Source organism: Molothrus ater, chromosome 2 (assembly GCF_012460135.2).
Source record: "Molothrus ater isolate BHLD 08-10-18 breed brown headed cowbird chromosome 2, BPBGC_Mater_1.1, whole genome shotgun sequence".
NCBI classification, from domain to species: Eukaryota; Metazoa; Chordata; class Aves; order Passeriformes; family Icteridae; genus Molothrus; species Molothrus ater.
The window spans coordinates 3742135-3767771 of record NC_050479.2 but is presented as its reverse complement, the minus strand read 5'-3'; the positions used below and the strand labels follow the sequence as shown (position 1 = coordinate 3767771).

The 25637-nt window shown below is 44.9% G+C and overlaps 1 protein-coding gene across 1 annotated transcript; it reads right to left on the bottom strand.

Moving 5' to 3' along the window:
* Positions 1-7132: 7132 nt before the first annotated feature.
* Positions 7133-22797, bottom strand: B3GALT5 (beta-1,3-galactosyltransferase 5). Its single transcript, XM_036394289.2, has 3 exons — positions 22403-22797; positions 10397-10579; positions 7133-9802 (listed from the first exon to the last, which is right to left on the bottom strand). Exons 2-3 carry the CDS (start codon positions 10475-10477, stop codon positions 8849-8851), a joined length of 1035 nt encoding a protein of 344 aa, XP_036250182.1. The 5' UTR covers positions 10478-10579; positions 22403-22797; the 3' UTR covers positions 7133-8848.
* Between the last annotated feature and the right edge of the window lie 2840 nt (positions 22798-25637).

Below are 25637 nucleotides of genomic sequence, written 5' to 3'. Positions count from 1 at the left end.
AGGGGTAATGGCTTTAAGCTGAAGGAGGGTCAGTTTAAACTAGATATGAGAAAGAATTTTTTTACAATGAGAGTGAGGGAAACCACAGCAGGTTGTCCAGAGAGGTGGTGGATTTCCAATCCTTGGAAAACTTCAAGGCCAGGCTGGACAGGGCTCTGAGTTGAAAATGTCACTGCCCACAGCAGAGGGGGTTGGACTGGATGAACTTTAAAGGGTCCTTTCAACCCAACCACACAGATTTCATGATTCTGTTGGGTCATTTCCTTTGAAACACTTGCAGACAAATTGAGATCTAAAAGCTGAGGGAACTGGTGAGTACTCAAAGATCTCAAGAATACAGTAAAGACTGACATTTTAAAGGATAAATCTTCCAGTCCTTTCCTCTTCCATCTCCCATGCACCTGAAGGTGGTGTGGCTCAGGAAACCTCCTGCCACACCCAGAGTCTCACCCACAGGGCTTGGCCTCAGAATAAGGGCCTGACATCCCCAAAATGGGCTGAGGTGCCTGTCCTGGATTGCCAAGCAGATTGTGTTCTCTTTGCCATCTGGATGGCAGTTGTCTGTCACTGTGATATTTTATGAAAACCCCTTCACCAGGATTTCTTCTCCTGGGAAGCTTCAGCTTCTCCCTGTTTTGCTGCTTTGGAATGTGATTTGGGGAATTGTTTACCCAGCATGTGAATTGTTTTAACTTAATGACCAATCACAGCCAGCTGTGTCGGGACTCTGGTCAGTCATGGGTTTTTGGAATTCATTCTTGCTTAGCCTTCTGATGTAGCCTATCTCTTTCTTTAGTATAGTTTTAGTCTATAATTTCTCTTAATGTAATATAATGTAATAATAAATCAGCCTTCTGAGAACATGGAGTCAAATTCTCATCTCTCACCTCATCCTGGGGACCTCAAATACCACAGGTGTCTTCTGTTCATTGGGCAGTTTTCCTTATCTCTTCCACAATCACTCCTCCCTCAGGAGGGGACATCTGCTGATAACAGCCATTGAATGTCCCTGCATGGCTGATAAGAACTGCAGCATCCCATTGGGAGATGTGAGCCCAGAGGGAGGAGCCAAGCATTCCTGCCTGGATATAATCTGGAGATTCTGGAACACCAGCACAGCTTCTCCACTGGATTCCCCAGAGGAGCAGCAGCTGCCTCTTCTCCCACTGGATCTTCAGAGGCAGAGACTGCACCTTTCTCCAGGATCCCTGCTCCAGCAGAGCCACCCCTGGCACTGCAGGAGGGCTGAGCCACAATTCCAATGGTTCTGCTGCCAACACCCTGACCCACAGGGTGTCAGGCTGTGTTCTGACTCTGGCAGTGTTGTTTTGGTTTACTTCATTGTTTATTTTATCCTTTTTTACTTTCTTCCCTAATACAGAACTGTTGTTCCTGCTCCCATATTTTTGCCCAAGAGCCCCTTATTTATAATTTATAATTAAAATCTATAACAATTCAAAATTGTTATAACAATTTAAAATTTAAACAATTTATAACAATTATAAAATTTATAACAATTAAAAATTTATAGCAACTCGGCGGGAGGGGGTTTACACTTTCCATTTCAGGGGAGGCTCCTGCCTTCCTTAGCAGTCCCCTGGCTTTCCAAACCTAGACAGTGCCTCACAGCCCCTCACCCTGAGCTGTCCCACCCCTCCTCACCCTGTCAGCAGCCAGCAGCATCACTCCCACTCCACGTCCTGCTCCCAGCTCAGCTCTCTCTGCTCTCTCATTCCCCTCTGCACCTTGACAAGCAGCAGCTCAGGGTGGAAAAGCCGCAAGTCCCTTTGTGTACCCGAGTCAAACATTTACTTACAACTGCTGTTTCAGCAGGAATAATTAAATTAAACACGAAGGGATTAGAGCTGCCTGGCAGATCCAGGAGCTGGAGGTGCAAATCACAGCACATCACTAATTTATGGCATTCCGTGCACGGGAGCTTGTGGGGTGGAATTGTGTAACTGGAAATGGAGCTGGGATTCCTCAGGAGGTGATTGCAGACCTCTGTCCCTGCACCCAAAGTCATAAATTAAACAAGGTCAGGTTAGGTCAGTAGCTGAATGCAAGGAATGTTGTGTACATGGTTCACTTGGGCAGATTCTAAGAAGGGACATGGATTTATTTCTTTTTTCCTGCAAAAAATAATGCATCTTTGAATATGTGAAACATTATTTTTCAACCCTTAAAATAATCCAATTACATTTTTCGGTGAAAATGTAGTTAAGTGAATTTTTTAGAAGAACAGCCTCAAATTCATTGTATTACAAGGCTTTGGGAAAAGCCTCTGTTTGCTCAGCCAGAACATGTGCAAATTCAATTCTGCTTTTTCAGGCTGGATCTCCTATGTGCTGCATATGTCTAAGTCCTGTGACAATATTTGTAGATGTTTCTGGGAATATATTGCTGTCGTGAACTAATGAATTGAAGTCCAGCTGTAAAAAAAAAACCCCAAGCAAAATGCATCAGAAATGTAAGGAAGATAAAATAAAAGATAAAGGCAGTAAGGGAGGACTTTTATGGGGTTTTTTTGTTCATAACTGCTTGTGTTTGAAAATCAATCTGACAGTCTTCAGTTATTTCACATTTCTCTTTCAAGTGATAAGAGAATAGCCCTGTACTTCTAGGTCCCAGAAGGACCCTGGCAGCCATCCTCAGGCACACAGTGGGGCAGAAATCACTTCAGTTTGGGCTCTTCTTCCCAAAGGTATCAGCTGTGGTTAAATTTCTCTTTTTCTTTCAATTCCATCACTATTTCCTAAATAATTTTTGAGGAAGGGAGAAAATTCAGCAGTTTCAAATTCAGATTTAGGAAGACCAAGTGTTGACTGCTGCCTTTGGGTCACAACAACCCCAGGGGGCTCCCAGGCTGGGCAGAGGGGCTGGGAAATGCCCTGGGGGTGCTGGTGGCAGGGGCTGGACATGAGCCCAGGGGTGCCCAGGGGGGCAAGAGGCCACAGGAGCTGGGCTGGATGAGGAATTGTGTGTGCAGCAGGAGCAGGGCAGGGATTGTGTGGTGATCACAGATCCTCTGAACAGACAGAGACACAGTTCTCTGCCAGGATTTTCCTGGGAAGCTGTGAGAAAGTTCAGAGAAGAGAATGAGAAACAATTCTTATCTCCATTTGCTGCACCTGTTGTTGTGGACATGTAGAATGTGTTATGGAGATTATTTACCAAAGAGTGATTTCTTAATTAGACACTGGATGGTGTTTAGAGGGATTGACCAATTAGGTCAAAGCTGTATCAGACTGTCAGTAAGGGTTACAAACTTCTTAGTAAGATAGTATAGTATAATAATATAGTATAGCTTAATGAAACAATTGATCAGCCTTCTGCAGTCATAGAGTCAATACTAATTATTCCCTGTTCAGGGGACCATTACCACAATAGGATTGTCCCTCTGTGCTGGCTCTGAGAGCCCCTCAGGGCTGGGCCCAGTTCTGCTCCTGCAGGAGAGCCCTGGAGGGGCTGGAGCGTGTCCAGGGCAGGGAACGGAGCTGGGCAGGGGCTGGAGCCCCAGGAGGGGCTGAGGGAGCTGGGCAGGGGCTGGGGCTGGAGCAAAGGAGGCTCAGGGGCCCTTGTGGCTCTGCACAAGTCCCTGCCAGGAGGGCACAGCCGAGGGGGTCGGGCTCTGCTCCCAGGGAACAGGGACAGGAGCAGAGGGAACGGCCTCAGGCTGGGCCAGGGCAGGCTCAGCTTGGACAGCAGCAGCAATTTGCCCATGGAAAGGGAGCTCAGGCCTTGGCAGGGGCTGCCCAGGGAGCTTTGCAGTGCCCAGCCCTGGGGGGATTTGAGAGCTGTGCAGATGTGGCACTTGGGGACATGGGGACTGCTGGACTCAGCATTGCTGGGTCCAGGGTTGACTCGATGACCTTCAATGTCACTTCCAACCCAAATGATTCTCAGATTCTACTGATTTTAACTGGAAAAGGAAGCAGCCCCCTGACACATCAAAACATTGATACATTCACAACCAGAAAGGCAAGCAAACACAAAAAACTAAAATAGCAAAATTCTTTACTAATAAAATATCAAACATGGAACTGCTGGCTCAACACTCTCATGTTTTATGCGAATAATACAAACATTGTCACGCCTTTGAAATGAACATTGCATTGTCACCTGCACACATCCAGGAGGAGCAGCATCCCTGTCACATCCAGCACACCCCAGGAGCCCTTTTGTCCCCTTCCACTCTGAAATAAGGCCAAACTTCCATTGCAAAAATCCACCTCTGTATTTTCAGAAGTGCCTGGGAGGGTTGTGCCTCCTCAATAAGTCTGAGTCAGAGGAGCTGTGAGACCAAATCCTTTGTGCACAGATTTGAAAACCCTAATTTAAACTGAGAATGTGTTAGTTGATGAATTAGGGTTGTGGGGAAAAAAAAAGTATTAATTTTTATGCATCCAACAACTGGTCTTGGAAGAAATAGAGTGTGCTGAAATGCAACCAACTCTAAGACACTGCCAGCTCTGCTGATTTCTGCACTCCTCCCCACTTAGAAGGAGTGCAGTAACTTTTAGATGACCTTTTCAAAGCTATTCATTAAAAAAAAAATAAACATTTAATGAACTTTTAACCCAGAATGCAAAAAAACATTGGAGTACTGCTCAACTTCTGCAGACAAACTGCCCCCAATTGCCTGAACTCTTTTATCAGCCTATACAAAATTTAAAAAATAATTATATGTACACTGCAGTATTGTGTTTACAGTTCTACTTACATTTCTGATCGTTTTGTGATGGCCTTTCATAGGAAAATGAATCTAATTTTGCAAAAGGCCACTAATACTGTTTTGATTGTTTTAAAATTCATGATCTGAGGCCTCAGCTGCAAAAGCTAATTTAATTTAGCTGATACATATATACTCACTAGCACAGTGGTTTTGTTTAAACAAATGGATTTGCCTTAGATGCAATCATCTGCTTTTTCTTAAATCACATTTTCCAGCAGGGTAACTTTATGTTTTAAGTAATTAATTACTCAATTAATATATTCTTATTCAAAGCAGCCTAGGGAGCAGGGGAAGGGTTTAGTCTAGAGAAAAGGAGGCTCAGGGGGGATTTCACTGCCCTCCATGGAGGAGTGCAGTGAGGGTGTGCTGGGATGGGGCTTGGTCTCTTCTCCCAAGTGAAAAGCAACAAGAAAAAAAAAGGACAAGAAATGGCTTCAAGTTGCACCAGGGGAGGTTTAGATTGAATTTATGAAAAATTTCTTCACAGAAAGGGTGGTAAAGCACAGGAACAGGCAGCCCAAGTGGTGGAATCACTGTCCCTGAAAGTGTTAAAAAATGTGTAGATGTGGTGCTTAGGGACATCTTTTGGGGTTAATGGTTGGACTCAGGGAACTTGCAGGTTTTTTTCCCAACCCAAACAATTCTATGATCCTGTGAATTACAAGATCAGTTTCTCATTTACACAAAGAAAATCATTACACTGAGTACAATTCTGTGCAGCAACTGAATGCATTGACTTGGGAAACCACTCTGCAAAGAGGAGAGGAACAGAAAAATCCCTGAAAATCTGAATCCCTGACACTGCAACCCAAACTCATCTGCTCCTCAGCAGAGCTTCAGCAGGGACAAATGAAATAGTTCTGGACAGTCAGGGGACAAAACATCCTGAAGGCAGCAACAGAGGCATCCTGCACAGGTCACTGGAAATGACAATTCCACCTCCCTGGGTGGTTTCAGCACCTCGTGTCAGGTCCTTGTTCCCAATCCAGCAGAGATGGGATTCATGGAGCCACAGAATGGTTGGGGTTGGGGTTGGGGTGGAGGGAGCCTTAAAGAACATCCATTCCCACCCCCTTACCACAGGCAGGGACATCTTCCACTGGAATTTAACCCCAAAAACTCAGAGGTTGAGTCTGCAGAAGAACAGTCAGCAGCTGGATTCAAGTAATTTGGAATATTCCTGGACTCAAATAAAAGCCCCAGCCAAGAGGTCAAGCCACTGATGCAAAGCCACAAACTGCTGGCACCAGGCACAGAGGTGAGACCTGCAATTGCCTGCAGGATTATTTCATTCTTATATTATTATTTTTATGACTGTATTATTACCTGTGAGAACAAGAACAGAACATCAGGCTGATGATGCTGTCCCAGCTGACAGAGTTCTGCCCCTCAAGACAAGGAGCTAGCAGTGACCAGGGTAAATTCCTTTGTGCTCACCAATTTTCCATAAATTAAAGGAATAACCAGCTTGCACCTCGGGCACAACAGCAATGAATGGCACACGATATTTCTGCATTTTACATGGAAAGAATAGTGAGTAAAAGGATGTTGGCTTGGCTTTATCAGTCTGACCCATCATGCCTTCTGAAGGCAGAAAAAGTATTCAAAAATAGCTGAATTTTAAGCAAAATGCAGCTATTTAAATATTTTAATTTGTTAAATAAAATATTAAAATTTTATTGAAGAAGCTTAAAATGCAAAAGACCATTCTTCTGACAAACAAATTAACATTGTTTCTTTCATCATCAGTGGTCAAAAATAAGTGTGTGATCTCAGGTTACACCAGAGGAAAAGAAATTAGATATTATGACCATTATTAAACACTTCTCAGGATCTTCCTGCTGAAAATATTTACCCTGCTCTTCAGACACAGACAAGTAAAATGAGGTACTTGGAAAATCCTTGCCAAGAAGGAAAGGAAAGGAAAGGAAAGGAAAGGAAAGGAAAGGAAAGGAAAGGAAAGGAAAGGAAAGGAAAGGAAAGGAAAGGAAAGGAAAGGAAAGGAAAGGAAAGGAAAGGAAAGGAAAGGAAAGGAAAGGAAAGGAAAGGAAAGGAAAGGAAAGGAAAGGAAAGGAGGAAGTGATGGAAGTGGCGGAAGTGGCGGAAGTGGCGGAAGTGGCGGAAGTGGCGGAAGGAAGGAAGTGGCGGAAGTGGCGGAAGTGGCGGAAGTGGCGGAAGTGGCGGAAGTGGCGGAAGTGGCGGAAGTGGCGGAAGGAAGGAAGGAAGGAAGGAAGGAAGGAAGGAAGGAAGGAAGGAAGGAAGGAAGGAAGGAAGGAAGGAAGGAAGAAAGAAAGAAAGAAAGAAAGAAAGAAAGAAAGAAAGAAAGAAAGAAAGAAAGAAAGAAAGAAAGAAAGAAAGAAAGAAAGAAAGAAAGAAAGAAAGAAAGAAAGAAAGAAAAGAATCCTTCTTTTCAATGAAAAGAAACAATAAAAATAAATAATTCCAAAATAATAAAATCTGTTTTCCTGCCTTTCTTCCAAGCTTTTACCGTGCTGGATGTTGGATCCCCTCAGCTCCCCTTGGGAACAGCTCCACTTTCACTGCTTTTTAGAAAAAACCCTTCCCACAAACATTACAGGCATTCCATGCTGATAACACTGACCCGTGTTATCAGGTCTAACTGTGCCTGCAGGAAAATCAAACAGGACCATTGCATAAGGGAGGAGTTCTCAGCTCCTTTCTCCTCAGAGCCCTGAAGGATTTTTCAGCATCTGCTGTAAAGACCCCTCTCCTTATCTCTGAAATTTATAATCATCCCAGGGATTTCATGAGTCCTTGCCTGGGAATGAAATAAGAAATAGGGCTCCCAGCCTGAATGATTACTTGAGCACATTTTCCACTAGGTCTTGTTATAAAAAGGGAAAAATCCTCCTCTCTTCTCCCTCACACAGCCAGTTTCTCTTTGGGAAAAAAAAAAAAAAAAAAGTCTAAATCACTGTAAGTGACTCTGGTTTAGCCTTGGCAAACCATTCACAGCAGCTCTCAGGCAATCAAAGTGAGACACAAATATAAAAGATGTCTCCAGGGTCTATTTCAATAGGAAGAGCAGGCGCCCTGCACTGGCTCCATCACTGGATTATTTTCAGCAGGAAGCACACACAAGGAAACAGCTGCAGCAGCTTTTACACCTCCACCAGGTGACCTGCAGTGCCCAAGGTTGTCCTGAGAGTGTTGCATGGGCAAATTCTACCATCTCTGAAAAAATAAAAAATAAAATAAAAAAAAAATTGGTGTAGACTGAAGGAGGGATCTGTGCCAGGATGCAGCTCAGCCCACTCAGAGCTGGCTGCAAGGGCAGGGCTGCAGCTCCCTATGCCAGGAGGGAGCATCCTGACAGCTACAAATATCATCCCTTAAGTGCCTGCACAGATGGGTGCAGTAATTCATCCAGAAGATGCTGCAGATTTTATTCCCTGAACAAAAGTGCTTTGACTTTTTTTCTTTTTTTGTTTGGCACAGCAGAAATGTTCCCAGGCCTCTGGCAGCAAGATTTGGAGTATGGGTTAGCAGGCCTGGATGTTTCAGGAAAAAAAAAAATTGTAACTTGTGTAGAGAAGGGATGCACAGAGGTGGGAGTGAATGGAGAGAAGGAGGTTTGCAGGTTCTTGGGCAGAAATAGGGAATTTTTTCACAGAAAGGGTGGTTGAGCACTGGAAGGGGCTGCCCAGGGAGGTATTCAAGGAATGACTGGATGTGGGAAATCATTGCCAAGATTTGAAAAGAAAAGAAAAGGAAGGAAAGGAATGACTGGATGTGGGAAATCATTGCCAAGAAAGATTTGAAAAGAAAAGGGAAGGAAAGGAAGGAAAGGAATGACTGGATTGGGAAATCATTGGGCACTGGAAGGGGCTGCCCAGGGAGGTATTCAAGGAATGATTGGATGTGGCACCCAGTGCTCTGGTTTAGCTGACCAGATGGTGTTTAGTCAAAGGTTTGACTCAATGATCTTGGAGATCTTTTCCCACCTTAACAATTCTCTGATCCTGTGATTACAACAACCATTTCTAAAGCCTTTAACGTGACGGAGCTGGAGTTAATTGGGATTTTGCTGGAGTGGGGAGCAGCCCTGGAAAAGCAGAGAATTTCAGTCTGTTCAGTGGGGCAAGGTAGGTGCTAGAGCACTCCTCCTTGAGTGGCTGCCACCAAGTGGTTCCAGTAGCTCAGCTGCTCGGCTGGTTTGATTCCATGGCACGTCACGATTTTCCTGAAGCGAGGAACAGAGAACCTGATCCTTTCTGGGAAAAACGTCTGCTCCGAGTGAAGCTCCTGCAGCTGAATTTTCAATTTGTCCAGGCACAGCCCTATGAACACATCCTCCAGTTTAATGAAGGGAACACTCTCAGAAATGTTGTAGATCTGGCTGGCAACGTCGCTGGATAAAACATATCCAGTCCCGGAACAAAAGGGTGGGTAGGTTGCTCCTGGATACTCTTCCCTACTCACATACCACTTACTCCTTCTTGTCCTGATGGGGTACTCGTGCAGTTTTAAAAAGCCTGTGAAGAGCCCAGTGCTCTTCTTTTTCCTCAGGAGCAGCTCAGTGAGGTAAAACACGTTGACAAACACGTCCGTGTCGGTTTTCATGGCGAAGCTGGCCTGGGAACAAAACCTGTGGATCCACTCCATCCCCATCATGGTCTTCAGGGTCAGGTTGTAGTAGGTGTCAGTGAAGTTCTTCTGGATGATGTCTCTGTAGCTCTGGCTCTCAGCAGCCAGGCCAGCCTGCTGGCTGGGGTCCCCAGGGCTCCCCAGCAGGAACAAGGTCACCACGCGCTTCCCCGCCACCGTCCTCTCCCTGCCCCAGCTGTGCCTGATGGCCATCCTGGCATCCAGCTGCTGGAACGAGCACGCCACCAGCAGCACAAGGAAAGGAGGGTTCTTGTGGCAGTCCACACCTGGGAGCTGGGAGAAGTTCCCTTCCATCCTCCTGAAGGTCTCCGTGGGGAGCAGGTAACCCTGGCTGCTCTCACAGAACAGGCAGAAGTCGGTCCAGGTGTGGAAAAGCCAGAGGCTGGCACTGCTGAGCCCCAGCAGGCAGACAAACAGCCTGAACTTTCTGGAATCCATCTGAAAAAGGAGCAAGAAGGAGCAGCACATCCATAAAAATAATCTCTGGTTCCTCTCAGTGCTCTGCTGCCAAGTCCCCGCACGCGGGGGATTTAAAGCCAGGTCAGCTCTAAAGGGAAGCTGCTGTTTGAGGGCACTCAGCCACCTGCATTTCTCCTCCTGTCACCCCCAGGAGGTGTTCTGCTGGCAGATTCACACTTGGGCCTAACCTGAATCTGCCCTCCAGGCCAGTGTGTCCTCAGAAACCCACACAAGGATGTCCCCTGAGACACCAGGTTACCCAGGCTGGTCCTTCAAACCCCTTCCCCATTTTCAGCATCCTACAAACCAGGTTTAGACCCACCAGGGCCAGAGAAGGAGCAGATTTATGTATCCATTTCAGAGGGCAGAGAATAACAATGACAGTCTTTTGGTTTGTTGGGTTTTTTGGGGGGTTTGGGGATTTTTTTTGGTTTTTTTGTGGGGGTTTGGGGTTTTTTTTATTGTTTTTTGTGGGGTTTTGGGGTTTTTTGTTTGTTCATTTGTTTTGGTTTGGTTTTGTTTTTTGGTTTGGTTTGGTTTTTTGGGTTTTTTTTGTTTTTTTTGTTTAAATACCATGTTTTTCCATTTGTGCCTGTGTCCCAGAGCCAGCAGCTGTCCCAGGGTCACACCCAGCCAGGTTCCTCTCATCTTCATCACCTTTGCCTCCCGTGGGGCTCTTGCACCAACCCAGAAACTGCTCCTGATCCTTTTGCTGGAGGGGCCATGAGTCACATTTCTGCAGTTGGGTCAGCTGCTCTGAAAAAGAGAAAAGAACCAAAACAGCAGTGGGTCATTATTTGGATGTCTCAGCCTGTGCAGAGTTTGAGTGACTCACCAGGACCTGCTGAGGTGAGGAGGGGCTTCTCCTATTCCCCTTCCTTTTTTAAGGGAGAAAGATCCAAACAGCAACAATGCTCACTCCTCCTTTAACCTTGTAAGAGATTAATGAGCTGGACATCTGGCTATAAATCTAATAGAAATTTTGAGTGAGAGAAAAACTATCAAAGCAACCCCCAAATCCTTCCAGTGCTGAAAATATGACACATCTCCATGAATTAACCTGGTGAGAGGAGTTTAAGGCTTGAGTTGCTCATTCCAGTAAGCCCCAGGCTCTCCTACTGCTGTTCTAGAGCACTAGGATGGGGCAGTTTTCACCAAGGCAAGGGCAGCCCTTCCACCTTCCCCCTTCTCAACAAGGAATTGTATCTGGCTCCCCACCTGAAAACACAGCAAACCAAGTTAACCATGCCCAGAGCTGCAGATTTCATGGAAATATTATCTCTGCCTTCTGACCAGGAATGTTCTGTGGAGACTCCCCCAAATCACCCCAGTGCCTTCCTTTTGCTCAAATTCCCCTTGCCAGGCAATAAAAGGTTTTGCATTGCAGGATTTAAACTCATTTGAAAGTCCAGCCAGGTGTCCCTGGAACCAAATCCTACTCATTTTACCCCCAAGAATAATCCCATTGACTTCAGTGGGGATTCTCAAAGCATGACACAAGGAGAACTGGAGTCTTGGTTCACTGGAACTGCTCCCACAGTAAAGTGCATTTTTTCAATGATTCACTAATGAATTTTGACAATATTTCAAAAGTTCACATTTCTTCTGGCACTTAAATTTTAATTCATTTTATCCCTAAATAGAGTATTCCTCAGATCTGATTTTTCCTTGTATCTATAGCTCACAGTAGTTTTGTAATTAACTTTACAACTGCTTTAGTTAAATGCATATGTAAAATTGTGTGAGATTATACCTATGCAGTTATATTACATGTACATACAAAAAATTAAACAAAAATCTGCTCTGCATCTGTTCTCACATTTTTCAATGGCCTGGGAGGAAGCACATGAATGACCTGAATTGTGTTTTTAGGACAGGAAGGTGTTTTGAGGTTGACAATGGAGATGTAGAGAGGTTTTTTTCCTGTCACCAGCTCACAGAAGACTGTTTAAAAGTCTGATATTTCTCTGTTACAGAAATTCCAGAACATGTACAAACCAAACACTGAAATAAGGAAACAATGGAGAGCAACATTCTGTTAAAACCCATTAAAACCTTTCCACAAATGTGCAAGGTGCCATAACACACAGCAACCATTTTACAAGATTTCAGTAGAATCAGACTGATGTAACATGACCATTACTTACTTTTGTTTCCAGCACTAGTAACAGATCTAAAAAATATTTGTAAATGTCCTTGTTTTGGACAGCTGGGTGAGCAGCCTCCCACCTTTACCATTTTTTCTTTCCAGAACCAGATTGCCTTCCCCTCTCCAGAATCACAGAATCACAGAATTTCTAGGTTGGAAGAGACCTTCAAGATCATCGAGTCCAACCCGTGTTCTAACACCTCAGCTAGATCGTGGCACCCAGTGCCACATCCAGGCTTTTTTTAAACACATCGAGGGATGGTGACTCCACCACCTCCCTGGGTGGATGATTCCAGTATTTGACCACTCTTTCTGTGAAAAACTTCCTCTTTAATTCCAGCCTGTGTCTCCCTTGGTGCAGCTTGAGACTGTGTCCTCTTGCTCTGTCGGTTGTTGCCCGGAGAAAGAGACCGAGCCCAGCTCAGCCCACGTGTGAAGAAGCACAGCTTATACACACACAAAACCACACAAACACACACGGCTGGGCAATACAAATGCTGCCAAAGGCATGCAAATTTTGACTGTTTTATTTTAGAAGCTTTGCAAGTGGCACAGGTATCCATGGATCCTCTCCCAGCAGGTCCCTGCGTGGGGATCAAGGGGTGGGCAGTGGCCTTGATAAGAAGAACCATGGAATGGTTTGGGTTGGAAAGGACCTTAAAGCCCACCCAGTGCCACCCCTGCCATGGCAGGGACACCTCCCACTGTGCCAGGCTGCTCCAGCCCCAGTGTCCAGCCTGGCATTCACTGGGAGAACTCCAAGGGAAAGGGGTGACACACAACCAAGCTGCTTCCTCCTCTAGCCAAGGCCATTTTTCTTCAAAAACCATCCATTCAATCCTTGTTTTCAGATGAGCAGGGACGTTTCTGAACTCTAAAATTGTTCCTGAACACTAAAACCATTTTATATTAATGCAGTCAGGGCATTAACAGTTCCTTGGAGCACTGAAGTTTCTCTGTCAGGGAATTAAATCACCCTGGTGCTGTCTCCTTACCCCTGAGATGCTGAGCCCCCCTCCCATCCCCATTTTGCATCAAAACAAATATTTCTGGTAATATAATAAAACATTTTGCATCAAAACAAATATTTCTGGTAAACTTTATATAAAAAGTCCTTTTGCATGACGAAATATTTGATTTTTATCCGCGCTCTCAGTCAGAAATCAGGGGTTTTAATTATCTCAATGCTATTTCCATCTCTTGTTGCTCCAACTGCAAAATATTTGCCAAAAATTTGCCTGTTTCATATCCTAGAGACTTTTCTTAGACTGACTGGCACTTCATGGGTCTCTGCAGCTGTGGCTTGCACCGAATCCTGGCACCAAACATGTGGGAGCTGCAGCCTCTTCTCACACTCACCTGAAATGAACACATAAAAAAAGACTCTGCTCTCTCTCAGCAGCTTAAGGGGAGCTGAAATGTTTTATTCTCTTTATTATTTATCAAATCCTTCCTTTTTCTTGAGACTGCCTCTTTTAGGCAAGTCACAACACTTCATTTTTCAGCACCAAGTGTTACAAGTAAACACAAACAAGTGAACACTCTGCAGTGATTACAGATGACTCCACAAATGCATTTTGTAGCAGTTCCCAGCTTGGTAGCCATGAGTTAAGCCAACCTCATCCAAGAGTTTTCTTCTTTCTGCCACTCTTGTTTTGCTTTTTCGACCCATTTTTATCTGCTGGGCTTCAAACTCATCCCTGATGTAAGGGCAACATTCTTGTCCTAGAAAAGCAAATTTTTCCTTAAGGCCATGTGGTTGTGTGGAGCCTCAACATGCCTTGAGAACATATCCAGCAATTAGTTACATCTAATATTTTAGCTACTTGAAATTCTCATCGGAATTTTCATGCCAAATCCCTCAGTGAAACTCCAAAGGTGTTTTTGGCGAGCAAAGGTTTTAGTGAGCTATGGAGATACATCTTACAGATATGAGTAGTACTCCAGTTGCAAGGCTGTTCATTCTTTATCCTCAATTTCATTCTGGCTGGGGATAATAATTTAAGTTTAATAGTGTAATTCATTCTTTGTGCCTTTCTTGTGGCCAGCATGGAGGGTGTAAATCCCACTGGATTCCCAAGGCCCTGCTAATTTGTCCCATAATTCCTGCTATAAAACAAGACCCTCTGTCAGATGGCATTCCTAGAGGAGCTCCAAAGCATGGAAATAATTGATTTAGAAATATTCCCACTACTTCTTTTGCCATGCTGGTGCAACAGGGAAATGCTTCACGCCACCCAGAACAGGGATCCACTAAAAGAAATTTACAGCTCTCTTTGCATGGAAGTTCTGTAAAGCCAATTTGCCAATAATCTCCAGGAGAGTTTCTACATTTGATGGCCTCTATCCCTACTTTATCCCCTCAGAAACTATTCCTTGTCCAGCAGGGGTGACTGCCCATACCTCAGGGTGAAATTTAGAATATAATACTCTGATTAACTGAATTTTTGTGCTATATTCTGGTTAAACATCTCTGCAGCTCTGTGGCTGTGACTGCTCACAAACAGCTGGGCCAGCCTTGGCATGAGGGAATAAATCAAAAGATTTCACAGGATTTAGTAAACCCAAAGCTGGAGACCTCATCAGGGCTTTTTAAGTCATTTGAAAGCAGCCTGAGTACCAGCAGGCCATATAATAAAGTATTTCTGTATTTAAGAGTATTTCTGTATTTAAAAGTATTCGTGGCTCCAAACTCTGTTTGGCTATTACCATATAAAATACTTGAAAGTCCATACAAAGGGTGGACCAATAATCCAAAATTCCTTTAAATCTATTACAGTGAGCCATTCCAAATTTATTTATTTATTTATTTATTTGCCTTTTTTTAAAGTGTGATTATGACTGTCTTGGGTAATTTAGCAATTTTTGGGTTTGTTAGCCATTTTATTAAACCATAGTTAGCCATTTTTATTAACCCAAAAATGCTCTTGAGTCTTGTACTAACTGAAAATCTTCACAATTCCTATTTTTGCCTGGCAAAATTGGAGTTCACCAACAACCTGTACCTTAAAATTTTCTTAATCTTAAGTAATGAGCCTTTTCAATGCTTTAATTTGAAAGGACATTGGTTTTGTCTTACCAGGCCATTGGTTCTCACAGGTTCTGCTCTTTGATTTTCCAGGAATCTCCCTGGCCCACACAAAGGGGATTATTGCATTCTTAATTCTCTTTGGGATAGGTTCAGATGGGGAAGTCAGTGTAATATCAAAATTGAAGTTTACCTTGAATTGAAGTATTTAGAATCAGGGATTTGAATGTCTCCTTCCTGAAACTTGATTTTTGCACTCAATTGTCTCAGTAAGTTTTTCCTTAATAACAGTTTTGGAGATTTAGGCAGGTACAAAAACTGATGGGTTATTTATAATTTTTCTAGCTTGAACTTCACTGGTTTGGAAAAGGGGCAGAGTTCACAAGGTCCAGTGGCACCAACACTTGTGATGGAGGCATCCCTAAACTTCCCTTGCATTTAATACTGACTAATTGATATTTAATACTGAGTAATTGGTTCCTGTGCCTTCTAAAAATTCCAGGTTTTCATTTCTTGGGGTGGCTGTTACCAGAGGCTCTGCTGCTGCCATGAGAGGCTTTGGAGGAGTCCTGGGTTTTACCTGAGCATACTCCTACTTCCAATATTTATATTTATTTTGTAATTTGTGTCTTGATTAATTCCCAATCTTCCTAATGAAGATTGAGGAACTGAACCACTTCCCTTGTTACAGGACTCCTCCTTGGGGTTAAGAATTTTTGCTGTTTTCTTAATAATTGCACTCATTTTCTGCTTACTTTTTTCCCCTTTCCTTTCCTTTCCTTTCCTTTCCTTTCCTTTCCTTTCCTTTCCTTTCCTTTCCTTTCCTTTCCTTTCCTTTCCTTTCCTTTCCTTTCCTTTCCTTTCCTTTCCTTTCCTTTCCTTTCCTTTCCTTTCCTTTCCTTTCCTTTCCTTTCCTTTCCTTTCCTTTCCCTTTCCTTGAAATTTCCTTTCCTGGATTTGCACATTTTGAGACACTGCCCATGCAACATCAAATAGTTTACCTGTATTAAAACGATCCATTTCTTGGATTTTTGGTAGTTTTATTCTAATATCATCTGAGCATTGTCCTATGAAAATAAGAGCCAGGCAACTTTTACCTTCCTCCCAAATGTTTTCTTATCTTTATTTCTCTCTTATCCGTGCCTGCAGCTGCCCTTTTCAGTTCTCCATGCACAGGATTTTACAGCTAAGTGTTAAACTTTCATTTTTCATTTACAATCTAAATGCTGGTTGCTGTTCCACCAAAATATTAGAAAACCAGGTTTCAAAATCTCTGTTTTAAAATACCAGAATGCCAAGTTTTAAAATACCAAAGTAACACATATTTAAAATATTCGAATACTAAGTCCCAAAATACCAAAGCAACCCAGTTTCAAAATATTAAAATACCAAGTTCCAAAATACTAAAATAATTCTGCCTCAAAACGCCAGAAAATCAAGCTTCAAAATATCAAATTAACCCAAGATATTAAAGATATTAAATACTGAAATACCCAATTCCAAAATACCAATTGTCAGGTGTCTTATGTGGGCAGGATTCCCAAACTCAAGAGAATGCCTCAATGTCACAGTGGGATCCTACCTGTGTCCCAAAGCAATCTGGGGGAATCTGGGATTTTCTCCAGGAAAGTGCCAGCATGGAAAATCCCAGAGCCTCAGGGGACACCAGGCAGTTGTCCCGTGTGGGTTCACCAGAAACGGCACCAAAATTGGCAGGAACAAACTTTTCTAACTTTCTTTCTGTTGCTTCTTTTTACATAATTTGCCAAAAACCCACTGGAGGTCTCTTTATCTGTTCCTCCACTGTCCTAGACACGTTTAGCATCCTCTGGGCACGCCTCCACATCATTTTATACAGAAAACACATCATTTTAGTTAGCTTTTTGTTTGCCAGTCAGTCTTTAAGCTCTCTTCAGCAGCTGCAGGGGAGGTGGAAATGTTTGTTCTCTGTGGTTTTTATCATTGGGATTCTATGAAGAAGGTGGCCAAGGTCTGGGATCCCAATCCCAAACAGCAACACTCTGTATTTTGCAAGATCCTATTTCCACCAGAGGCACAAACTCTGTCCTTCCCCCTGCCATGGGTTGGTTTTGGGGTCCCTCTGTTCACACCTCTGACCCTGGTGGAAATCCTTTGTGTTTCCCAGACATCAAGCCATGGTTACTCCTATGCCAAAACCGAATGACTGCATCAGAATTAACCTGACATCTCCTTTAATGAGTGTAATTATCTGAAGAGCTCCAGGAGATGAGGGCTGTGTGCCAGAGAGCTCAGGGAAATCAGCCTGGCCTGAGGCAGAGGCAGGGAAGTAGGTCTGGAGTCCCCCTGGAAATACCAATTTTAAAAAGGAACTTTTCTCACCTTTTCTGGGGCAGAGCTGCTGTCAGGCTCAGCTGCTGATGTTCTCCACCCAGGTCACACACATCAGCCAGGGAAAAACCCAAACCACAAATGAGCAAAACTGCTTTGGGCCACCTGCAAAAGTCCTTGCTTTGTAAAAGGACTCAGCTGCAGCCCCAAAATCAGAGGCACAACTCAAGAGTGGGACCAGGAGCTCCAAACTCAGATCCTGCACAGTTAAAGTCAGCAGGGCTATTCCCTTTTGCCTTTCCTAATCACTGAGTGGAACATATGCCCTGCTCTAAGGACTGGTAAAAGCTGCTAACTCCCAATTTTCCCTGGAATAAAGCCCCTAAATTGCTTTTTTCATAAGCTCAGCATGACACAGAGAAGGATTAAGCACACATAGATAATAAGAAAATGTCAAGAACAGCAGGAAACATTTATTTATTTTTTTTTTCCTAAATGCAAGAGTTTCAGAGGAGCAGGGGCCAGTCTGGAGCTCTCAAAAATGACATTTCTGCTGATGCAGTGGCTTCAGCAGTGCCTGGCTCACCAGCTTAATGAATTAACAGTGTGCTCACCCAAACTGGCAGGCAAAAAGGGTGGAAACCCGAAAAAAAAAGTGCAGGACAAAGGGAAAAACTTTTTATGCTGTATTTTCTGAACCTTTTTCCCTTTGATACCTCTCACCAGCCTCTTCACACACACCAGTTTCTATCATTTCAACACTGAGTTGCTGGGGTCATTTTTTATGGCCAAATCCTCTCCTTTTTTCCTTTTTTTTCTCCTTTTTCTTTGTTTTTTTGTTTGTTTGTTTGTTTGTTTGGGGGTTTTTGGGGGTTTTTGTTGTTGTTGTTGTTTTTTTTGCTATTGTCTTGTTTTGTTTGGTTGCTTCGGTTTTGGTTGTTTGGTTTTTAGCTTTTGGGGGTTTTTTGTTTTGTATTTTTGGGTTTTTTCTTTGGTTTTTTTTTGCTTGGGATTTTGTTTTGTTGTTTGTTTTGTTGCAGGTTTGTTTTTGTCTCCATTATTTTCACCTCTTTGGTTTTTCTCCCATTTTTTCCACAGTGTGGTGGGAGAGGGTTTCCTTCCCCAGTTCCTCCCAGGCCTGCTGTGGTGGGATCCGCATGGAAAAAAGGGGTTTTATTTTAATCTTTCCATGCTTAAAATGAGCCTCTGGTTCCCCAGAAATGTTTTCTGCCCAGGCAGTGGCTCTGTCCCAGAGCCATCAATTAGAGAACAGATAGAAAAGGAGCATTACTGTTATGGATTTGCAAATCCCACTACGTGGCCTGGCTTATGCTCTGTCTTTATGTTACTAATGCCCATTTAGCTGATTGACCCTGTGACTCCAACAGCAGATTGAATTTGCTTTGTGGAAGGTTGGGCTGGTTTTTTTATTTACCTCTTTTAGCTCTCCTCATTAAAACTTGGGGTTTTAATAAGGAGAGAATGAAGAATAATTAAAAGAAAAATATGTATGGTTAAAAACAAGTGAGTTACAAATTTTCTAGAGGAAGAAAAATTAGTGTGAGATCTTACATTCTAAATTAAAATGAAATACCATTTACCATATATGCAGATATATGCATGGCCAACATGGCCTAAACACTGGCACAGTTCTAATAAGCAAAGAAACATTTTTCACAGCAATCAAAGAAAAACCATGGTCAAAAAAGGGAGGAATTTTAAAATATAAATTGGTTAAAATTCAGGTTTAAAAAATTCAGGTTTAAAATTTTCAGGTGTAAAATTGGTTAAATTGCTCAGTACTTGAGCAAGAGTCTCTTCAAGTTTCACTTCCTTGCCCTATCCTGCTCTGAGGCTATTTCAGAAGAGAAATGCACAATAACGGCACATCAACTCCTTAACCTCACCCATTCAGAGGCGAATTTGCACCATTTCCTCCTCTGAGTTGTATTTTCTGTGCCACAGAGGGCAACTTACTGGTGGTTAACCACAGCCCCAGCAGATTGCATAAACTCAACTTAAACACCTCAGGCACAGGGGGAGTCCTGCAGGCAGCACTCCTCCATTTAATAGCTGCAGCTTTGTTTTTACAGGGAAAAAAACCATTCCTGGGCCTCATCCACTCAGGAAAGTGTTTCCAATTCAGATCTAGAAGTGTCACCTCAGATGTGGAAATTTCCACATTATTAAATTAAATAATAATAATACTAATACTAATATTAATACTAATACTAATAATAACAATAACAATAATAATTATTGTTATTATTAATATTAATATTTAATATTTTATATTTTTATATTTTTATATTTTAATATTTTAAATATTTTAAATATATTTAATATTTTTTAAATTTAAATAGTTGCAATGGCCCAGACCAGGTGTCCTTGGGTTCTGCTTCTGTCCCCACCCCTATGCCTAAGGGAAAATCAAGATCATGGCAGGAGGGATGGAGGGAAGGCCTTTGTGGCACAGGAATCTTTTGGACCAGAGGATGCATCTTCCTCCTTATTTAAAACAAAAAAAAAAGAAAGAAATCAAGAGCCATTAGCTTTTAATGCACCTTGATCTCATCCACCCAACTTGCTCATAACATCTGTTTTGAAAAGCCAAAAAAGGATCCTCAGACCTAAATGCAATTTTACTCTCAAAACCAGCAAAAAAAGCAAAATGTTTGTGTCTTGGAGTGACTCAAAGTGAAACAGTTTGGCAGGAGGTGCCACTGCTCTGGTGATGTCACAGGAAATAAGTGCTGCAACTGAGGAGTCAAAAAGAAATATATATTCCCAGGGACTTTAGCCAAGCTAAGAAAGCTTGCTTCTATTTTAAAATATCAGCTTGCTTTTCCAAGCCACCTGCAAAATTCTCTGGATGGCTCCTGGCCCTTAAACACCCACAAAAATGTTCAGTTTGGGTGTTCTGAAGGCCAGATCCTTTTTCCAGGATGGAGAAGATGCTGCAGTGAGGGCTGGAGGCTCCTTTGGAGAGCTCAGACCATCAATGCAGGGACACCCAGTGCGCCCCAACCCCCACTGCAGGTGCTTTTTGTCCTTTTTAGGAGCACATTTGGACACTTTTGGCTCGTTCCACTGGCTCAGGAGATGCAAACACAGCTGGCAGGCAGCCAGCCAAGGGCATCCTCTCTCACAGGCAGGGAGAAGGGCAGTGCCCTGGGGCTCTCTCATCTTGGTAGTGTTTTTTCCCAAACCTTCAGCCTAAAAGCCTCCTCCTCCTCCTGTCTCTGTCCTCCCTTCACCTGCTGAGTGCCAACCATCCCTCTCTGGATTTCTCTCCAATGCTAATAGACTCTTGTCCTAATGCTTCCTCTGTTCCTACAACACCACCATGTTCCTTTTATCCCTGATGCTAATGGGCATATTTAACTTATTTCAGAATGGCCTCATGAATCAGCAATTTTATCCTACTTGCTCTATTCCAAAGCCCAGATCTCAGCACCAATAAGCAATTGTCCAACAAGGGATGAATCAGAGCAACCTGACCCTGTGTAAACCAGTGTGCTTCATTGTGCTGAGCAGGAATAGAACCCAGCTCACATTCCTCTTATCTTCATAAACAAAGTAAGGAGGAAATTTCTTCCTTAGGCTCTTGTTGCCTCTGCCAGGACTCCAAAAGTCCAGTTCTCTGAGAAATTCCATGCCCCCAAACCAAATTATTCATTGCACCCTCTTTTACAAGTAGTACTGCTGGTTGTTTTTCCTCATCTTAATGCAAAAGAGAAATAAAGCTGGGAATGGTTATTTCAGATGGAATGAGGATCTTGCTCTTCTGCCTTGGAAACAGTCTCAAGATACATGAAGGAAGAAGTAAAATAGCACTGAAGAGAAGTGATAATTATGCAAGTTTAAAAAAAAGAAAACCATTCAAAATGGGAAAAATTGCCAATAAAGATATTCCACTACCAGTCCTAAATCTTTGACTGCTGCTCAGTCCTGATGCTATCACTGTAGGGTGAGAACCACTGTGGGATGTTACATTGCAAATGGTTTTTTCCCCTATTTTAAGCTTGGGGGGCACTTGGAGAAGGTGAGCCAGGTGCTCATGCTTTGCCCTTTTGTTTCATTCTGCCTCTTGGCACAATCATTTTTTGGTGTTTGGAACTCTATACTCCCCTAATAGCTGAACTAAGTCTTTGCATTCATGTGCCTGTTCAAGCATCAAGTCTGGTACTTTGGGAGGAAAAAAATCTTCCTGGCCAAAGGAACACAAATCCAACCGTGGGGCCCTCATGCTGGCAAATCCTTTGTCAATACCAGCTTGGCTTTAAAAGTGCTGATTTTACACAGAAATGTTTGTGGGATCAGGGCCAGTGGCTGTGTTTGTAATTACTTACCTGTGCCTCGTGGATATTCTGTTTTTCAGCATTTTATCCCAGCAGGACAGTGAGGAGAACACTGCCCTGGCTTTGTCCTAACTGATCCTGGTCTTTATGTGGGGCTGCCAAAATGTTCCCCCGTGTACAACACCCATAAAATCCGGCAAGTCAGATTGCTCATGAGCACGTTTTCACCCCAAAATCAGTGCACCACACCCCTTTTACCAGGGGAAGGGCATGGCAGCCCCGAGCTGGGGACACCCCTGGATAGGCAGGTGTGGATTTGGATCCCGGCTTCCAGCAGGGTCACACCTGCAGCCCCCTCTCCTCTCCCTCTCCCACCCACCAGGGAGAGTTTGGGAAAGTCGGAGCAGCGGCTCCGAGGGCACATCCCAGGGCTGGAGGGAGAGAAGGGAGAGAGAGGAGAGAAAGGAGAGAGAGGAGAGAAAGGAGAGAAGAAGGGAGAGGAAAAGGGGGACGAAAAGGGAGAGGAGAAGGGAGAGAAGAAGGGAAGAGAAGAAGGGAGAGAAGGAGGGAGGGAAGGAGGGAGAGAAGAGGGGAGAGAAGAGGGGAGAGAAGAAGGGCGAGAAGGAGGGAGGGAAGAAGGGAGAGAAGGAGGGAGAGAAGAAGGGAGAGAAGGAGAGAGAGAAGAAGGGAGAGAAGGAGGGAGGGAAGGAGGGACAGAAGAGGGGAGAGAAGAGGGGAGAGAAGAAGGGAGAGAAGGAGGGAGGGAAGGGAGTCCCAGCTCCCGCTCCTACCCGCAGTTGCCGAAGGCAGCGGCGCCTCCTCACCCCGGGCGCCCTCAGCGCATCCTCCGGCGGCTGCGGCTCTTCCCGGCGGGATCCCCGGGATCTGCGGGGCTACAGCGGCCCGGCTGTGTCCCTGCCACCCCAGAGCCCCGCTGTGCCCAGCGAGGGGCTCATCCTCGGCCCGGTTCCGGAGGCAGAAGCGGAGGAAGGCGGCGATGCGGCTGCGGTAACCTGAACTCCCTGCTGCCGCTTCCCTCCCTCCCTCCTCCCTCCCTTTCCCCCTCCCTCTCTGCCGTGGGTTACAGACCCACCGAACCTCTGCTCCAGGATGGTTTTATTTGGGGTGTTTTGGGTGGGAGGTGGGAAGCAGCGTCCTGCCAGGAGCGGGAGATGGAAATGAGAGCAGCGGCGGCTCCTCCCGGCGCTGGGAAAGTTCGGCCGGGCGCTCCCACTCGCCGACAGCACAGCCTGGATGTGTTCAGAGGGACAGAAACCCGCCTCTGCTCCAAAGCCCGCACTGAGGCACCCTCCGAGGGGTTGTTCCTGCTGGGGAATGACATCCAAACGCAAAACCACCGCACTGGGCAAATGGGAGAGCGAGGGGAGCAAACCTCACCATGTGCGCGCCCCGGGGTGAGAGCATCCCCGAGCGCCTTCCCTGGAGCCCCTGTCCGCCTGTTCCCCGAGCTGGGCTCAGGACAGCATCCCTGAACCTGGACCCCCGAGCTGGCCGGGCTCAGGACAGCATCCCTGAACGCCCCTGTCCGCCTGATCCCCGAGCCGGGCTCAGGACAGCATCCCTGAACCTGGACCCCCGAGCTGGCCGGGCTCAGGACAGCATCCCTGAACGCCCCTGTCCGCCTGATCCCCGAGCTGGGCTCAGGACAGCATCCCTGAACCTGGACCCCCGAGATGGCCGGGCTCAGAACAGCATCCCTGAACGCCCCTGTCCGCCTGATCCCCGAGCCGGGCTCAGGAGAGCATCCCTGAGCGCCTTCCCTGGACCACCCTGTTCACCTGATCCTCGAGCTGGGCTCAGGACAGCATCCCTGAACCTGGACCCCCCTGTCCGCCTGACCCCCGAGCTGTCCAGGTTCAGGACAGCCTTCAGTGCCAAGCCTTTGCTTCAGGGCAAAGTACGAGTCCAGGCAGGACACCCGATCCCTTCCCAGCGCCAATTCCAATACTCGGAGCACGTGGAGAGCTGCTTTTACCTTTATGAGCTGTCCCCTGGTGACAGCAACCAGCGGCAACTTCGCGGCACAACAATTACTGAAACTGAAAGCTGAAGCAAACTGAAGCAAATGGCTCCGGGGGAAAGACATTTCTCTTCTAAACGCTGCAAGCTACAGCAGGGAAAAAAAAAAAAACAAACCCAAAACCAAAAAAAAAAAAAAAAAAAAAATTAAAAAAAAAATTAAAAAAAAAATAAAAACACCAACAAAACCAAAAAACCAAAACCTCCCAGACAAACGTGTCACAGATAAAGCCTCACATTTAATAGCAAAATAATGGCACTTGGAATTTCTAGCGAGAAAATATTCGTTTTGATTTGTCATTGTCTTTTTTTTAAATTTTTTTTTTCTTTGAAACAGGTTGTTAGAGCGCAGCACAAGAAAACACGAGACAAATCAATCACTGCGAGCTGCTGGCAGCTCCTTTCTCCTCCCCCTCCACTCCAAGGCTGGAGATGGAGAGATGTAGTTAAGGAGACACACAAAACGCCGTTTGCTTGGTGTACACTGCAGGAGAAACACGAGTGAGAAGTCCAGATTTGCTGCAGAAAGGACTGCCCCAAAAGCTTTTTTCTTTTTTTTTTAATTATTAAAAAAAACCCACAAAAAACACTCCCGGGTAGCTGTAGTTTCCTGCAATGAGGAAGCATTAGCTAAGGCACCTGAGAATGCCTGTGCCTCCCTCTGCATGCATGACTCTCTCCTTTGTACTCCAAGTTCCTAAAAAAAACCTTGCTTTAGTTTTGGGAAAGTGCTAACACTTCCCTTGTCACAGTCTGACCTACAAAGTCCAATAGCTACTGAGCACACAAAAGCTTCTGCATGCAAATTATCTGCTCTCCACCTGGAAACGAGGAAGGTTTGGGCATTTTCCCATGGCAAACAGGAGCACAGTGCTGGGGCTCTGCCCACATTGCTGCTGAGCATCACACAGCTCGCTGGCAGCCCTACAATGAGAGTCATGGAATCACAGAATGGTTTGGGTTGGAAAAGACCTTAAAGCTTATTCAGTGCCACCCCTGCCATGGCAGGGACACCTCCCACTGTCCCAGGCTGCTCCAGCCCCAGTGTCCAACCTTGGGCACTGCCAGGGATCCAGGGGCAGCCCCAGCTGCTCTGGGCACCCTGTGCCAGGGCCTGCCCACCCTGCCAGGGAACAATTCCTAATTCCCATATCTATTCTAACCTGCCCTGCTTCACCTCAAGGCCGTTCCCCCTGGTCCTGTCACTCCATGCCCTCGTGAAAAGCCCCTCTGCAACTCTCCTGTAAAGCATTAACTGAGAGGGGCTCAAAGGTCTTCCTGAAGCCTTCTCCAGGCTGAGCAGTGCCAGCTCTCCCAGCCTGGCTCTGTAGCAGAGGTGTTGTTGGGTTTGTTGTTGCTGAAATGGCTCCTGAGGTATTAAAGAGTCTCTTTTTTCCCAGTCCCACAACCGAAGAAGAAGTTGAGATTCCTCAGCTCTGGTTTTCAAGGTTGTTTATTTTCTCTTATCTATCACATTCTTTGTCAAACCTGCTGAGATCTGTCCAGCAGGTTGGGTTGAGGCACACTGACTGCCCTTGGGGTGGTGTTGGCTTTTTATACGAAAAAACCACGTGTACTTTAGTTACGATGATTTCCCAATACCTATCACCTATGTTAGACAGTCTGTCTCTACTCTAAACCAATCCAGAAGTGCCACCATCACAGCAGAAGATGGAGGACAAGAAGAAGAAGGAGAAAGGCTGGACACACCCAGATTCCTCCATCTTGCCTCTTGAACACCCATTCTAAGTCCCCAAAATTCTACTTTTTCACCCTGTGATAAATTCACTGTCATTCAACTCAAACCCTTGTGGCTTGTAACTCCTCACACAAAGCTGGGAATTGTTTCCATGGGTTAAAATCAAAGGCACAGGTGTCTTTGACTCCGTGCCAAGGTCTCTGAGCCCCCTGCCAGGGTCTGGAGTCCTCCAGGGCAGCCAGGGGAATGTCCTGGGTTCTGACAAGGTGCTCCAGCCCCTCATCCTC